This window comes from Stegostoma tigrinum, chromosome 6 (assembly GCF_030684315.1).
Source record: "Stegostoma tigrinum isolate sSteTig4 chromosome 6, sSteTig4.hap1, whole genome shotgun sequence".
Taxonomy (NCBI): domain Eukaryota; kingdom Metazoa; phylum Chordata; class Chondrichthyes; order Orectolobiformes; family Stegostomatidae; genus Stegostoma; species Stegostoma tigrinum.
The window spans coordinates 98,435,315-98,453,904 of record NC_081359.1 but is presented as its reverse complement, the minus strand read 5'-3'; the positions used below and the strand labels follow the sequence as shown (position 1 = coordinate 98,453,904).

At 44.7% G+C, this 18,590-nt stretch overlaps 1 protein-coding gene across 2 annotated transcripts in view; it reads right to left on the bottom strand.

Moving 5' to 3' along the window:
• si:ch211-269e2.1 (cohesin subunit SA-2) overlaps window positions 1–18,590 on the bottom strand; it is a 153,469-nt gene that overhangs the window by 83,579 nt on the left and 51,300 nt on the right. For both annotated transcript variants that reach the window (XM_059646791.1, XM_059646790.1), the window contains exons 11-15: window positions 15,796–15,919; window positions 13,434–13,532; window positions 11,191–11,270; window positions 7,586–7,693; window positions 1,897–2,011 (exon numbers count right to left, since the gene is read on the bottom strand). In XM_059646791.1, the coding sequence (XP_059502774.1) occupies window positions 1,897–2,011; window positions 7,586–7,693; window positions 11,191–11,270; window positions 13,434–13,532; window positions 15,796–15,919 (526 nt within the window). The remainder of the gene's footprint in view (window positions 1–1,896; window positions 2,012–7,585; window positions 7,694–11,190; window positions 11,271–13,433; window positions 13,533–15,795; window positions 15,920–18,590) is intronic.

Here is an 18,590-nt window from a genome sequence, read left to right as displayed (position 1 = left end):
TACTGTGAACATTACTGCAAAAAAAATCTACATTAAAGTTGAGCACTCTTCTACAATAATAATAGCAACTATTAAAAATTCTGATGAGAAATTATCCTTTCTTAAAATGATTGCGTATTCAGATTCACTGACAAATACATCCACGTCAGTGGTCTGTGTTTCAGCAAACTGCTGTTTAATAATGTTGAGTGCTGAATCAAGAGCTCAATGTAGCAAGTGTGTAAGAACAATTGTGCAAATGCCCCACTGAAACTGGAAATTTGGATATAGATCACATGCATAGCACATGTCTGTAATTTCCAATTATCATTCTTGGCAAACAAGGATTTCCACCAATATTGGAAAATCATGAATTCACTGCCGTAGGACGAGGAACTTTCAAGGCAAACTGAGATTCAGAAGTAGTTACGTTGTATTTGAGTGTAATCGTATGGGCTGGAGAATTGCAGACATAGCGTCAGGCAGATTACTCCAGACCAGCCTCTCTTCTTCCATGCCATGTGTAGGTGAAGTCCTCCAAACCTTTGCTGCTCATAAACACAACATCACTCATCACACCTGTGTTCACCGACCTACACTGGTTCCGTATCAAACATTTCAAGTTTATAAACCTCAACTTGTTCACAAAACTCACAGTGGCTTTCCCCTCCCTGTAACTTTCCCTAGCCACAGCGCTCACTTTTCCCAGACCAGGGGTGGTCCAAAACTAGAGGGCATAGGTTTAAAGGAGAGAGGGGAACAATTTAAATAAGGACCTGAAGGGTAATGTTTTCACACAGAGTGGTGTGCATATGAAATGAGCTACCACAGGAAGTGGCAAAGGCTGGTAACAATTACATCATTTAAAAGGCATCTAGATGGGTACATGAAAAGGAAAGGTTGAGAGGGATATGGGCCAAATACTGGCAAATGGACAAGTTCAGATTGGGATGTCTGTAAGGCATGGACAAGTTGGACTAAAAGGGTTCGGTTTCTGTGCTGTATGACTCTATAATTCCACCTGCACTCCTCTAACCTGGCCTTTTTATTGTATCTGAAATTGTCATTAGTTCACCGTCAGCAGCCATGCCTTCAGTATTTATGTCCTGGGCTTTGGAATTCATTCACCAAACTCTCCTCCATTTTCACCTTCCTCATTCTTTCTCACTTAAAAATATCCCTCAATTTTAACCTATAATTACTTATCTGACACAATCAACTATTATGCTCCCATGAATGCTTTAATCTGTTCATAAAAAAAAAGAAAATTACAGTACAGGAACAGGCCCTTCGGCCCTCCAAGCCTGCAATGTCGTGCTGCCCGTGACAACTAAAACCCCCCTACCCTTCCGGGGAGTGTATCCCTCCATTCCCATCTGGTTCATGTATTTGTCAACACGCCCTTTAAAGCTCACTATACTATCTGCTTCCACTACCTCCCCCGGCAGCGAGTTCCAGGCAACCACCACCCTCTGTGCCGCATAAAAGCAAGTTTTTAGTAGTTGCCATAGTTTATTAAAATAATCAATCTTTGAATAACATTAACGTTCAAATATTCTTTATTTTTTCGTACAGTGCGGAAATGCTGCACATTTGTTGCCTGTTTCTAGTTGCCCTTGAACTGAATAGCTTGCAAGGCCATTCCAAAGGCTAATAAAGAGTTGGCCACATTGGTATGGCTCTGGAATCATATCTCAGCTGGGCCAGGTAGCGAGAGCAGACTTACTTTCCTAAAAGGGAACAACTGAACCCCAGATATATACATGACAATCATCTATCAAGTGAGCTTTCATTCTGGAATCCAACTTATTTATCATTACTATCAGTTAGGATCATAACAAATTACTTACATTGTGCCAGACCTAACGTGACTGGTCAATATTTAATATTGTAATGTATCACAAGTATTAATCTTACCTCACTTTCCTGATAGAAGTTAACAAGTGTTAACAAATGGCTGAGATTACAGATGGGTTTTTCCTTTCTCTCAGGTACTTCATCTTGTACTTCTGACTCATGACTGCAAAACAACCTGAATACAAACATTTTCCATTCACTGGTGCATCTAGTATTTGTTTTGACAAACATAGAACATTGAACATAGAAATGTACAGCACAGTACAGGCCCTTCGGCCCACGATGTTGTGCCGTGGAATATTCCTAATCCAAAAATAAAATAACCTGACCTACATTCCCCTCAATTCACTGCTGTCCATGTGTATGTCCAGCAGTCGCTTAAATGTCACTAATGACTCCGCTTCCACGACTCCCACTGGTAAACTATTCCACGCGCTCACAACTCTCTGGGTGAAGAGCCTCCCTCTGACGTCTCCTCTATACCTTCTTCCTAACACCTTAAAACTATGACCCCTCGTGGCAGTCTATCCTGCCCTGGGGAAAAGTCTCTGGCTATCAACTCTATCCACGCCTCTCATTACCTTGTACACCTCGATCAGGTCACCTCTCTTCCTCCTTCTCTCCAGAGAGAAAAGTCCGAGCTTAGTCAACCTCTCCTCGCAAGACAAGCCCTCCAGTCCAGGCAGCATCCTGGTAAACCTCCTTTGCACCCTCTCCAAAGCCTCCACATCTTTCCTATAATAGGGCGACCTGAACTGGACACAATATTCCAAAAGTGGTCTCACCAGGGTTTTGTAGAGCTGCAGCATAACCTCGCGGCTCTTAAACTCGATCTCCCTGTTAACGAAAGCGAAAACACCATATGCTTTCTTAACAACCTTATCCACCTGAGTGGCAACTTTGAGGGAGCTATGCACTTGAACACCAAGATCCCGCTGTTCCTCCACACTGCTGGGAATCCTGCCTTTAATCCTATATTCAGCATTTAAGTTCGACCTTCCAAAATGCATCACTTCGCATTTATCCAGGTTGAACTCCATCTGCCATTTCTCAGCCCAGCTCTGTATTGTCAATGTCTCGCTGAAGCCTGCAATAGCCCTCGATACTATCAACGGCACCTCCAACCTTTGTCATCAGCAAACATAGTGACCCACCCCTCAACCTCCTCAAAGTCATTTATAAAAACTACAAAGAGCAGAGGCCCAAGAACAGAGCCCTGCTGGACACCACTCAGCACTGACCTCCAGGCAGAATACTTACCATCTGCAACCACACTGCCTCCTGTCAGCCAACCAATTCTGAATCCAGACAGTCAAATCACCCTGTATCCCATACCTCCTGACTTTATGAATGAGCCTGCCGTGGGGAACCTTATCAAATGCCTTGCTGAAGTCCATGTACACCACATCCACTGTTCGACCCTCATCAACCTGTCTCGTGACTTCCTCAAAGAACTCAATAAGATTTGTAAGGCATGACCTGCCCCTCACAAAGCCATGCTGACTCCCTTTAATCACGCTATGCTTTTCCAAACAGTCATAAATCCTATCCCTCAGAATTCTTTCCAAAACCTTGCTGACCACAGACGTAAGACTGACTGGTCTGAAATTTCCAGGGATTTCCCTATTCCCTTTCTTGAAAAGAGGAACAACATTTGCCTCCCTCCAATCTTCCGGTACGACTCCCGTGGAGAGTGAGGAAGCAAAGATCTTCACCAGCGGCTGAGCAATCTCCTTTCTCGCTTCCCGGAGCAACCTAGGATAAATCTGGTCTGGCCCTGGGAACTTATCAGTCTTGCAGCTCACTTTTGAGAGCTCAATTGGCTCTTTTCTCAAACCTCCACAAACATTGACATGAGTTCAGGAACGTTCTGCAAATAACGACACCTCAACCAAGACCCATTAACATTTTAAGAGATATATTCCCAAAGAACCAACTATCCTTCTGAAGGTGGGCCAACTGCCCAAAGCAAATAGATGGTATCATTCAGCAAATATTTTTATCAGTGTGCAATAGAAGCAACATATGAGTAACTCAACAGGATTGTGGGTCTTGCGCTCAAGCTTATGTTACACTTCACTGGAACAGTGTAGCAGACCAGAAGTTCCACTCCAGGCACATGAAGACATAATCTATGCTGACATTCCTGTGTGGTGCTGAACAAGTTACACTTAGAGGATTCCCCATTTCCCCTCTCAGGGGGACATTAAAGATCCCATGGCAACACTTCAAAGAAGAATTCATCCCTGGCTAATGTTTATCCTTCAACCAACACCATTAACAACTAATCGTTAATCTCAGATTAGTTATCCCATTCCTGCTCATGGGAGCTTTCTATGTGTAATCTGACCATTGTGGTTCCCACACTGCAACACAATATTTCAAGAAGTACATCATTGGTTGCAACATACTTAAGATATCATGAGGTCATGAACAGCAATATATAGATGCAATTTCTTTCCCATAGAGCGTGAAAAGAAAAGCCCAAATATTTCTGAAAGCTGGTCCCACTCCATTTTTGTAACTTGACCGGAAATGGACAGCACAGCTCTTGGCAAAATGATGGCAAAGGAGCGGCTCGGATCTGAGGAATATCGAAACTATCAAACAGCAGATCCATGAGTCATTGCTGCTTGTAGAGCATAATGAGCCAACAAGGGTAAACTAAAGTTTCAGAGATAGTAGGAACTGCAGATGCTGGAGAACCTGAGATCACAAGGTGTAGAGCTGGATGAACACAGCAGGCCAAGCAGCATCAGAGGAGCAGGAAAGCTGATGTTTCGGGCCTAGGACCTTCTGGGGTCTGACAAAACGTCAGCTTTCCTGCTCCTCTGATGCTGCTTGGCCTGCTGCATTCATCCAGCTCTACACCTTGTTATCAAAGGGTAAAATAGGGATTTTATTTCCCTCGAGTGCTCCACAGAAATTTTCTCAAGAGTTATTTTGATTTTTGGGGTCTCCTTTTTTATTATCACTAACTCATTTATTAGTTGGCACAGTCACATGGTAATCAAACCTTCAATATTTGTGTGGACATAAGGGGTATATATGTACTCACAGGGACCACATGATGTCAGGTTTTGGTCCAACAAGTTTATTTGAAAACACAAGCTTTCAGAGCCTCACTCCTTTTCTAGGCTCTGAAAGCTTGTGCTTCATTTCTGATGAAGGTTCGAGGCCCAAAACATCAGCTTTCCTGCTCCTCTGATGCTGCTTGGCCTGCTGTGTTCATCCAGCTCTACGCCTTGTTACCCCTTTATTGTAACCTCAGCCAGTGAGAGAATTGAACCCATACTGTTGTGTCACTCTGCATCACCAACCAGCCACTCACCCAACTGAGCTAACTGATCCCCTAATGGTAGATTGGAATTAAGTTGCCACAGTCAGAGTGGATAATCACTTCCCTCTTATACATACAGCCTGCAGGTGAAGCTACTATACAAACTTTTATTGACACAAAGAACAGGCAAATTTTGACAGTACAGTTCTCCTGTTGGAAGTCCATCAGGCCATTGAAAAGCAGTGGGGTTGGCTACAGATATTTCACTCAATTCTCCTTTCTAAAGGCATTTCAACATTGACAGTGGGACTTTCTGCTTCTGTGCCACTGTGTGTACAATTCTTAACACAACAGGTGGAAGGTCATGCTCTGAGAAGATGGGAATCCCAGCTCACTTTTGTGGTTCATATGTCTCTAACTATCTCAATGCTGTAACTCAGCATGGTATGTGGCTCAGGTCAAACAAACCGCTTTGAACTTAAGGTGTAGCCACTGATTTCAAAAGATTAGACAAGTACTATTTTTTTAAAAAATCAAACTGTGTTACAATCCACAGAGAATCTGTTGAGATATTCATTGTGTTTATTTTTCTTTTTGTGCCAACTTAATAGATAAATATCAAGGAACCAGCTATACATGGGTTGGCTAACACAAAAATATATGAGACATTTGTTAAATATTTGAGAAGTTGCTAGTCTTATTGTCTTACATTTACCTGACCCTTTTGGAATATCTTGGGTAGATTGACTGTCACCCATCCTCCTATTGATACTAGTCTCTGTTACAAATGTTAAGTGTGAAGAATGTCCCAACAAACTCCTCAGCAGAGCTGAGTTTTGATAGACATTACAGGTTTACAGTAATCATCTGAGATGTTGGATTCTAGATGATACCCCAGGTAGTTTGACCTGGTAACCCGATAGCCACAGCGCAGCCAGGCGATGTGGAGAAACACAAGAGAGAAGAGGAAACATGTGAAAACGTAGATGCGATAGGGAAATGGGCCGATGGAACACAACTATATGGATGGGGTGGGGGATACAGAGCCAGTCATTATGAATTGGGAGGGAGAGAATCCATGGGAAGACATTTAGTTGTAATTAAGAGTAAATACTTATTACTGCTGTTGAAATGTCCTCACACAGAACTGGTAGCAAATACAGAGCTGGTTAGCTCCTCCCAGGAACGGTCCTTTATATCCTGATAGATGGAGCTTATCATGTGATGCCAGTAAGGTATTAACTGTAGTTATCTGTGCGACTAAGTTGGAGAACTTGTGCAGTGTTTGAATTGGTAGCATCCTCAGAACAATGTGAGACTAGGTCTGAATCACCTGATATATTGTATCATTCCCCCTCCTGTGATGTCGCAGAAAACATCTGCATAAAAATGTACAGGTGAGCCATAACCACTAGACGCAATAACTTCAGGGCTTGAGCTCTCCCACGTCCGTACCCCAACCCCCACACACCAGGCCTTGTTATCACAGTCCTGCTATTACACACTAACAATCCCCATTAATAGCTATTCTCCCTCCTTGCTAGACCCACTCCTTTGTCTGTCCAACTGTTCTTCAGTCTCTTTGGGCTCTATTCCCCCCCGTACTGTTTACTGCTTACCCCCTCCCTCCACCCCATCTCCTTGCCTAACTACCATTGGTTCCGAGCAAGGTTCAAAGGGTAACAGATTTCTCTCCATATACAGGCTGTCAGACCTGCTCAGCTTTTCCAGCAACTTCTGTTTTTTCACCATAACAATACCGGCATTGAATTCTCTCTCTTTCCTCACCTCCTTGCCTACTTAGCCATTGCTAGCACTTTCTGACTTCTTGCGTGAGGCTAAGACTCTGGTCTGTGCAGAACGGGATCACAGCTCAGCAGCACCTGACATCCATACATTCCAGCAGAGGTCTGTGGAGAGCAGGCAGCAATTCTAAACGTGGTTGATCTTACACCTTCTTAGCTCAGGGACACTAAGGGTGATGATCCATATTGAGAATGTTCCGATTACTTTTTAAAAAAAATAACATTCTGCAAAGTTAAAGACCGCTAAAGTTGCGGGCTGAGATTGAGTAATGGCTTCACCATGTTGTCAGAGTCCTGCCACCATGCTTTTAGCTCACTGTCGCTCTAAACAATATAACATTTTCGCTGAGTTTATAAGCAGCACCTTCCAGTCTCCGGGGGAGAGATTGTCTTCACTGTGCCTTGTGCCTTTACAAAGGGTGTAAAATAATTGCAACAATAGGCGTGGTTGGGGACCAACAATCTGTGCCTCTCAGCTGCCAAAAGATGCTCAACCCAATATTCAGTCATCCTGTGAATGAACTAAAATGCCAACACTCTAATGATTGGATATTTCTCAGCTGTTGCTCCACTTCCCAGACTTATCTTAGGGCAATGAAGCAAACATTGGTTCCTGGACCCACGACTGTTCTAATTGCCTCTGATTAAAACAGCTTTCACTTACTTTTTGTGCAAGAATTCACCAGCTGCCAAAGCCACAGGCCTTTGTGCTGAATAAACCAACTGATATAATTGTTCACAGTCATGCGAAGTTAAAAATTCCTCACAGTTCCTGCAGAAAATTAAAAAAACAGATTTCAATCATTTTGTTTCACATTGCCATTTGTGCATTATTTTTCTGGGCAGTACAGAACTTGAATATTTCTGAAAAAAAAGTCAAGGTGCCAAAACCTTTTGTCTTGCACTCTAAGGGACAAATGCAAGAAAACCAAATTTCAAACCATCCCACCAATCTCTATTGCAGGAGCAAAGTATGCTGGTTAGTGGGCAAGTCCAATTTGATTGATCAAGGGGGGGAAACAGAGTGGAATACAGGCTCCCTAAGCTCCCAGTTAATTACAAGAAAAAGCACAGTGCTTGAACATATTCCTTCTGTTTCTGAGAATGGATGTATGTCACCTCTAATAAGTGTAGATAAGCTATGTTACCTCGGTGTGGCTTCCTCTACATTGAGAAAACCAAGCGGAGGCTTTGGGACCACTTTGCAGAACACCTACACTCAGTTCGCAATAAACAACTGCACCTCCCAGTCGTGAACCATTTCCACTCCCCCTCCCATTCCTTAGATGACATGTCCATCATGGGCCTCCTGCAGTGCCACAATGATGCCACCCAAAGGTTGCAGGAACGGCAACTCATATTCCGCTTGGGAACCCTGCAGCCCAATGGTATCAATGTGGATTTCACAAGCTTCAAAATCTCCCCTCCCCCCAGTGCATCCCAAAACCAACCCAGCTCAACCCCGCCTCCCTAACCTGTTCTTCCTCTCACCTATCCCCACCTCCCACCTCAAGCTGCACCTCCATTTCCTACCTACTAACCTCATGCCGCCTCCTTGACCTGTCCGTCCTCCCTGGACTGACCTATCCCCTCCCTACCTCCCCACCCATACTCTCCACTCCATCTATCGTCTCCTCTATCCATCAGTCCACCTCCCCCTCTCTCCCTATTTATTTCAGGATCCTCTCCCCATCCCCCTTTTCTGATGAAGGGACAAGGGCCGAAACGTCAGCTTTTGTGCTCCTGAGCTGCTGCTTGGCCTGCTGTGTTCATCCAGCTCCACCATTTGTTATCTCTATGTTACAAGTCTAACTGTTTTTCTTAAATTGGTTGTTGATGTAGCTGTTAACACCGTCAGAACTGTTTGGGTAGTGCTGGCCAATGAAAGAATCACACAAACAGGAAAGAAATTGGGTTTTGCAATTAAGGGCTTGTTTAATGCCTCAGTCAGAGGGTGTTCACTGTATAAACTACAGGCACGGTTAGAACTGAACTCTAACAGCAGTCCCCACCATAACATGATGCTGGGAGAAAAGACGAGATCGTTGGAAAAAGCAGAGGATATCTTATCTCTGTTACAATCAAAGTGAGTTTTTGCTCATTAATTCAGAGATAATGGGAACTGCAGAATGTGGAGAATCCAAGATAACAAAGTGTGAGGTTGGATGAACACAGCAGGCCAAGCAGAATCTTAGGAGCACAAAAGCTGACGTTTCGGGCCTAGACCCTTCATCAGAGAGAGGGGGATGGGGAGAGGATTCTGAAATAAATAGGGAGAGAGGGGGAGGCAGACTGAAGATGGATAGAGGAGAAGATAGGTGGAGAGGAGAGTATGGGTGGGGAGGTAGCGAGGGGATAGGTCAGTCTTGGGAGGACTGACAGGTCAAGGGGGCGGGATGAGGTTAGTAGGTAGGAGATGGAGGTGCGGCTTGAGGTGGGAGGAGGGGATGGGTGAGAGGAAGAACAGGTTAGGGAGGCAGGGTCGAGCTGGGCTGGTTTTGGGATGCACCGTGGGGAAGGGGAGATTTTGAAGCTGGTGAAATCCACATTGATACCATTGGGCTGCAGGGTTCCCAGGCGGAATATGAGCTGCTGTTCCTGCGACCTACGGGTGGCATCGTTGTGGCACTGCAGGAGGCCCAGGATGGACATGTCGTCTAAGGAATAGGAGGGGGAGTGGAAATGGTTCGTGACTGGGAGGTGCAGTTATTTACTGCTGTTGAAATGTCCTCACACAGAACTGGTAGCAAATACAGAGCTGGTTAGCTCCTCCCAGGAACGGTCCTTTATATCCTGATAGATGGAGCTTATCATGTGATGCCAGTAAGGTATTAACTGTAGTTATCTGTGCGACTAAGTTGGAGAACTTGTGCAGTGTTTGAATTGGTAGCATCCTCAGAACAATGTGAGACTAGGTCTGAATCACCTGATATATTGTATCATTCCCCCTCCTGTGATGTCGCAGAAAACATCTGCATAAAAATGTACAGGTGAGCCATAACCACTAGACGCAATAACTTCAGGGCTTGAGCTCTCCCACGTCCGTACCCCAACCCCCACACACCAGGCCTTGTTATCACAGTCCTGCTATTACACACTAACAATCCCCATTAATAGCTATTCTCCCTCCTTGCTAGACCCACTCCTTTGTCTGTCCAACTGTTCTTCAGTCTCTTTGGGCTCTATTCCCCCCCGTACTGTTTACTGCTTACCCCCTCCCTCCACCCCATCTCCTTGCCTAACTACCATTGGTTCCGAGCAAGGTTCAAAGGGTAACAGATTTCTCTCCATATACAGGCTGTCAGACCTGCTCAGCTTTTCCAGCAACTTCTGTTTTTTCACCATAACAATACCGGCATTGAATTCTCTCTCTTTCCTCACCTCCTTGCCTACTTAGCCATTGCTAGCACTTTCTGAATGTCTCTACTCTCCCTCCTTTCCTTGATAGGCCAAAGGACTCTATGACTTTGATCCTCCAACCCCACTCCTGAATACCTCTACATACTTACTTCCTGTGGCTCAGTGGCTAGCGCTGCTGCCTCACAGCACCAGAAACCCAGGTTCAATTCTACTCTCGGGCGACCGTCTGTGCGGAATTTCAACATTTTCTTCTGTCCGCGTCCAGGTGCTCTGGTTTCCTCCCACAGTCCAAAGATGTGTAGGCTAGGTGGATTGGTCATATCAAATTGCCCATAGTGTCAGAGATGTGTAGATTAGGTGGATGATAGGGGGATGGGTTTGGGTGGGATGTTTTGAGGGTCGGTGTGGACTTGTTGGGCCAAAGGTCCTGTTTCCACACTGTAGGGATTCTATGATGATGACCCTTCTGATGCTTTCACTTACCGGTGAGCCACTGCACCATACACACTACATGGGGTAACATCCAAATACAAACACGACAAGTGCCTAGCCTCACATGAGTTCTATGATATATCAAATAACACTAAAACAGTTCCTGCAATGCAGAGTTAGGGAAAACAAAGTAATCACATTAATTGCAGGATGGTTTGGTTCACTAATTCCATTCACTGATCCGAAAATCCATATTTCTCAAAACAACACAACTGGAACGGCAACACAGATAGCAGGAACTGCAGATGCTGGAGAATCCGAGACAACAAGGTGTAGAGCTGGATGAATACAGCAGGCCAAGCCTTCCTGTTCCTCTGATGCTGCTTGGCCTGCTGCGTTCATCCAGCTCTACACCTTGTTATCTTGGAAAGGCAACACAACTGAAAAAACTCTTTATAAGAAGAAGCATTTACTTACTGCAGCATGAGAGTTAACACCTTGATTGCTTGGACAGCCACCTCACTTTCTTTGTCCAGTGTCATTGATATTATTCTATCCTGTTGGAAAACAATGGAACACAGTACAGCTATGGACTTCTCATTAATTAAGCCGAGAACAACTTCCTAAAAATGACAGCGACGTTGGCCCTCAGAATCCAGTGAATGTATCTTTTTGTTTTATTTTCTCATGGGATGGGGACTAATAACCCATTTATTATCCATCTTGCTTGGCACTTGAACCGAATGGTTTACGAGGCCATTTAAAAGAGTCATTAACAGTGATCTCTGAAGAAGGGTCTAGGCCTGAAACGTCAGCCTTCCTGCTCCTCTGATACTGCTTGGCCTGCTGCGTTCATCCAGCTCTGCACCTTGCAATCTAAGAGTCAACCACATTGCTCTGAACCTGGAGTCACCTGTAGGCCAGACCAGGTCAGAGTAGCAGATTCCCTTCCCTATAAAAGTGAGCCTATGGGTTTTTACAACAGTCAAGAATGGTTACCTGGTCACCAACATGGCCTGCATTTAATTCCAGATTCTTACTGACTGCCAACCTCACCATCTGTCAAGGCAGAATTCAAATCCATGTCCCAGATCGTTAGCCCAGTGACATTACCACTATATCAGTACCTGCTGATATCCTGTCCAAATGAGAACTTAACACAGCACCCTCAAATTAAAGGGCATAAATATAGTTTTAAAATAACCTCATGCATGAGTCATATGTAGAGTAACCCTAACCCTAATCTGCTCTCTTCCAGGCACAGCTAATAACCAATTTTATAGGCCTGTACATGTGAAGAAGCATTTGATTGATACAGTCACTTAGATGGTTTTTTCCACTTAGGGCAGCATGGTGGCTCAGTGGTTAGCACTGCAGCCTCACAGCGCCAGGGACCCAGGTTCAATCCCAGCCTCAGGCAACTGTCTGTGTGGAATTTGCACATTCTCCCTGTGTCTGCGTGGGTTTCCTCCCACAGTCCAAAGATGCGCAGGCTAGGTGGATCGGCCATGCTAAATTGCTCGTTGTGTTCGGGGTGTGTCAGTTATAGGGGGATGGGTCTCGGTGGGGTGCTTCAAGGGGCGTTGTGGACTTGTTGGGCCGAAGGGCCCGTTTCCACACTGTAGGGAATCTAATCTAAGAAAAAGGTCCAAAATTGGGCCTATCCCAATAATATGAAACAAGCCTAAGAATATTGCCAATGTCGGACAACCTAGACCTTCTGACCAAAAAAACCACCAGGCCTGAAGTCAATTTATATAGTCAAGGTGGCAACCCATGATTATAAAAATGGATCACAAATGATTGGTTCCCACTGGCAGATGGTGGCATAATGGTGATGTCACTGGCTGAGTATTCCAGAGTCCCAAGCTAATATTCCAGGGACTTGGGTTCAAATCCCCACCTCTCAGTATTTTAAGGGAATTTCAATTAAATTAATAGAACATAGAACATAGAACATAGAACAGTACAGCACAGAACAGGCCCTTCAGCCCACAATGTTGTGCCGACCATTGATCCTCATGTATGCACCCTCAAATTTCTGTGACCATATACATGTCCAGCAGTCTCTTAAATGACCCCAATGACCTTGCTTCCACAACTGCTGCTGGCAACGCATTCCATGCTCCCACAACTCTCTGCGTAAAGAACCTGCCTCTGACATCCCCTCTATACTTTCCTCCAAACAGCTTAAAACTATGACCCCTCGTGCTAGCCATTTCTGCCCTGGGAAATAGTCTCTGGCTATCAACTCTATCTATGCCTCTCATTATCTTGTATACCTCAATTAGGTCCCCTCTCCTCCTCCTTTTCTCCAATGAAAAGAGACCGAGCTCAGTCAACCTCTCTTCATAAGATAAGCCCTCCAGTCCAGGCAGCATCCTGGTAAACCTCCTCTGAACCCTCTCCAAAGCATCCACATCTTTCCTATAATAGGGCGCCCAGAACTGGATGCAGTATTCCAAGTGCGGTCTAACCAAAGTTTTATAGAGCTGCAACAAGATCTCACGACTCTTAAACTCAATCCCCCTGTTAATCTGGAATATGAATCTAAACACTGAACAAGTCCTTATCATCAACTGTTGTAAAATCCCAAATGGGCTTTTAGGGAAGGAAATCGGCTGTCTGTACCCAGTCTCACTCACATGTGACTCCAGACTTCATCCTTTTGCTACAGGGACACATGCTGCCTCCGCTCGGATTATCAACATTTGACTCACCTTGAATCGACAGGTAAAAAGATCCATCTTTGAACAAAGCTCTTTGTCAGAGTACAGGCCCAGCAAACCAATCAGGCATTTCAATCTCACGTCACTTTGCTTCAAGGAAAAAAATGAACAAATATTAGAACATATATTTACAGGCAGCACGGTGGCTCAGTGGTTAGCACTGCTGCCTGAGAGAGCCAGGGACCCGGGTTCGATGCCACCCTCGGGCAACTGTCTGTGCGGAATTTGTACATTCTCCCCATGTCAGGCTGGGTGGATTGGCCTGCACATCTGGCCATGCTAAATTGCCCATAGTGTTCAGGGCTGTGTAGGCTAGGGGGGTGGGTCAGTGTGGACTTGTTGGGCCGAAGGGCCTGTTCCACACTGTCAGGATTCTGTGAGGAAGAGGAAAAATAGCTGCTCAATATAGCGTTAATAAAATAAACACTAATGTTTCTGGTTTCTCGCGTTTGATGATTTTACCATTTGCTTAAACAGCCCTTGGTAGTGCACCCACTCACTAACTCCATTGCCTCTGGTTTTGACACTTTTGTTCCCAATAATACATTCACAGAATCACTGAATTGTTACAACGCAGGAGACTATCAACCCCACTGAGTCGACACCAATCCTCCAAATGAGCAGTTCCGTTCTTCCCATTGCACTACACATTCTTTCTTTCCAAATAACAGTCAAATTCCCTGTTAAAAGCTTCAATTGAAAAGCCTCCATATCACAGAGCATGCAGGCCCTAACCACTCGCTGTGTGAAATTCCTCGTATCACTTTGGCCAATTACTTCGAGACTTGTTCTCTATCTTTTTATAAGCGGGAACACTTTCTCCTTGTCTACTTTGTTCAGACCTCTCATGATTTGGGGTATCTTTGTCAAATATCCCCTAAGCCTTCACTTCTCCATGGAAAATGCTCTCTTAATGCTGGTAATCCCCCATTATGGTGTTCGTCTCACCCCTTATTTCAAGGGTCACAGACTATGCACAATTTTGCCCAATCATTCATTCCAGAGCTAGTGCTGGCCAAACTGAACTCATGCATTTCTATTAAACCTTTCTATTATTCGCAGATTGACCACAACTCCATCATGTGTACTTTCAGCAAATTCCATTCCTGCACCTTTTCTTCTCTCAAGTCAAACACCAAGTTTGAAAAACACATGAACTCTGCCTCTTCAAATGAGGCCATTAACAATTAACCCTATCAACCATCTTCACTGCTTTTCTCACTGTGTTTTCAACCACATCCCACCCCTCAAACTCACTGTGCTCTTTTGTTGTACTGAATCACACCCAGTCCCTTCACCCTACACCCCACCACACTTCTCAAAGCACATCCCTGCCAGGAGATCCAACTGCAGTTCTCTGTATTTCATCCCAATGAACCCCCAGACCATTCAGCTACCCATTCTGTCAGACAGTCATGTTTGTGAATGACTTGAGGGTAGTGGTGTGTCCACCACTTGGCATTCCCAGCTTAATTTAGCACAGAATTTGCCCTGCGTTAATGCCCATACCCTCTTCATAGTACTGCTCCATCACCCACTTGAAATAATCATAGAATCCCTATAGTGTAGAAACAAGCCATTTGACCTGTCAAGTCCACACTGACCTTCCAAAGAACATCTGCACCACCCTCCCCCCCCCCCCCCCCCCACCCTAATCACCCTATCCTCGTAAGCCTGCATTTCCCATGGCCAATTCACCTAACCTGCACATCTTTGGGCTGTGGGAGGAAACCGGAGCACCCAGAGGAAACGCACACAAGACACAGGGAGAATGTACAAACTCCACACAGTCACCTGAGACTGATATCAAAACCAGGACCTGGCACTGTGTAAAGATAGCTCTTCTGAAAAGTCATTAGCGACTGCTTGACAAATCTTTTGCCATACATACTATTTCTGTTACCCCTCTCTGTCTATTTCAGAGACGTCCCTCCTAGGTTAAAGCACCCACAATTGAGATGGATGACAGCTGTTAGCCTGGACTAGGAAGGCACACAAAGGAAACTTTGTTTTAGTCACCTTTGCAAATGATAGAACATTGTTCTCTCACAACAGGAGAAAAGACTATTAAAGATGAGTGCCCTGAGCTGCATTGCATTGTTGTATTCCCCTCACTTGAGTGCCAATGCTACAGCAAAGATACAAGGCAGAATAGCCACAAAAAGGAACTCACCAAATAACAGACTAATGCCAGCCAAATTTCAACATTCAGCTTCAGAGTGGATTTATCTCATTACAGAATAGTATTAACATAGCAGTGGGATTAGTCAGAATATTTAACACTGTTCAAAAAAGCTGATCAACATCTAACTAAGAGGGAGAAAGCATTGCTGAATATTACAGATTGACTCACTTTATCATGCAAAGTCCATCCTACATATTTCAAGTAGCTGTCAGTCAGGAAGCGATCACTGCAGCTTTTCATCCAGATTCCTATTTCTTCAATACAAATAGCTCTGATCTCAGGTAATGCATCACTGCAGGAAAATGGGAATTACATTTCCAATGAATGAGTACATCAGGGCTGTGTATCTCAAACAGTCAGACACAAAATTTAATATATATGTATATTATATATTGCAGATAGATGGATGGATGGAAAGATAGATTGCTGGGTAGATATACAGTCAACCCTCATCGTTATTAACGCTTTGGAGTTAGTCCATGACTTCAAATTATCAAGGGTTCACCTCATTTTGACCACCGTTACAAACAATAATGCATCATTCCCTAAGCCCTTGGCGCGGTACTGAGTTCGACTGGCCCCAGCTAATTAGGGGGCTACTCAGCAAAACCAGTTCATGAGAAAAGACGCAAAGGCAGCTAATGGCTGGGGTCCATCCCTGATGAACCCACAGGTGTCAGGCAAGGGCAAGAATTGGGTTCAGTCGCGACACCTCCTGCAGTCAAATAGCTGGACAACAGCCTGTTGGACAATGCCTTCAGAAAGAGAAACTGTTGAGGAAAAGCTCCAGGGAAGCTGCTCGTGGACTAATAACCCCTCGAGGCCTAGTGATTTCAAAAACTGTAGGGAGATAATTTGAAAAGAAAGCACGTGATAAGACTGTAACTATAGAGTTTTTAATTACTTTTACTTGCATTCACTCATTTACCCCTGTTGCTCTATCTCTTGCTGCAGCTTGTAAAGAATAGCCAGTGGAATTATTTACCCTGTTCTCCATGTTTATCTGCACCTTGGCTAGAATTCTACAAAGGCTGTCATCTCTACACCTGATGGAAAATGCACCCATTCTAAAGGCAAATCCAGGGGTTAAATGCCCATCAGTCACAGGGGCAGGCTTCAAGATAACCTACTGGCTGTGCTCCAGCCTGACATATGTCCCCGGAGAGTCCGCGGTAAGCATCCTCCAGGCACTATCTTCGACAGTGATGGAGAAAGTGCTTAAGCCTTCCAAATGGAAGCTCACTCAGGGAAGGTCAATCTAAAGTGCGAACTTTTCACTGTACTCCTCCAATTTTCAACACAAACTTAACATTAGATAAAGAATTAGAAAATTAAATGTCGCACGACACCAGGTTATAGTCCAACGAGTTGGTTTGAAATCACGAGCCTTTGGAGCACTGCCCCAGCTAAATAGGGTGCTACTCAGCAAAACCAGTTCATGAGAAAAGACGCAAAGGCAGCTAACGGCTGGGGTCCATCCCTGATGAACCCACAGGTGTCAGGCAAGGGCAAGAATTGGGTTCAATCGCGACACCTCTTGCAGTCAAATAGCTGGACAAAAGCCTGTCGGACAATCCTTTCAGAAACAGAAACCGTTGAAGAAGGGGCTACCCTCTGAAAGCTTGTGATTTCAAATAAACCTGTTGGACTATAAGCTGGTGTTGTGTGCTTTCTGACTTTGTCCATCCCAGTCCGACACCAGCACCTCCATGTTATCATTTACAAAACCAGTTGTTAATTTTCCTACACTGTTTTAGGCCTTCCCTACTCCAGGCCTCCTCTGTACTATCACTAGCAGCGGAAGCCCTCAATTATCTATTTGTTCCCCCGTGATTCAACTGATCTGAAGTATTTCTGGCTAGCCTCCTGCACTCAACCCACTGTGAACATACTGAAAACAACCGACACTGGACATCACAGCGGGTCAGACAGCTTCCATGGAGAGAGCACAAGCTAACATTTTGAGTCTAGACAACTTTTCAACAGAGCTGACGTGAAGTGTGTGGGCAACAGCATTTACATAACATTTTGGTGTGGGGTGGGTTGGTGTGGGAGTAGTGGGTGTAGGCTGCTGATGGTGAAAAGATGTTGATAGTTTAGATTAAGCTATCAGAATGTGAGAACAACAGAACAATGATAGGTCTCCTTCCAGCCTCAAAAAGACAGGCAGTCCCACTGGGATGGGGGAAGTGCGGAGAGGACACACAAGAACAGAATGTAACAAGCTAAAGGGGAGGTGATGGCCTAGTGATATTATCACTGGAATGTTAATCCAGAGACTCAGATAATGTTCTGGGCACCTAGGTTCGAATCCCACCACAGCAGATGGTCTAATGATGATCATGAACCATTGCCAATTGTTGAATAAACTCATCTGGTTCATCAATGCCCTTTAGGGAAGAAAACTGCCATCCTTTCCTGGTCTGGCCTACATGTGACTCCAGACCCACAGCAATGCAGTTGACTCTTAACTGCCTTCTGGGAAATCAGGGATGGGCAATAAATGCTGCCGAGCCAGTGACACCCTCATCCCATTAATGAATAAAGAAAAAAGAAAGAAAGTAAAGAAATGGGAGTTGGTTCACAATTTGAAGATGTTGAACTCAATATTAAATCCAGAAGGCCGAAAAGTGCCTAACCTGAAGATGAGATGTTGTAACTGTGCCGTGATTCACTGGAACACTGCAGCATGCTGAGGACAAACATGTGGGCATATGAGCAGGAGACTGTGTTAAAATGGCTGGCTATAGGAAGGTCGGGGTCATGCTTGCGCACAGACCAGAGATGTTCTGCAAAGCAGTCACCCACTCTGTGTTTGGTTTCTCCAATGTACAGTCAGCAATATTAGGTGCAGCGAATACAGATTGGAGACGGACAGGTGAAATGCTGCTTCACCTGGAAAGACTGTTTAGGCTCTTGGATGGTGAGCAGGGAGGAGGTGAAAGGGCAGGTGTCGCATGTTC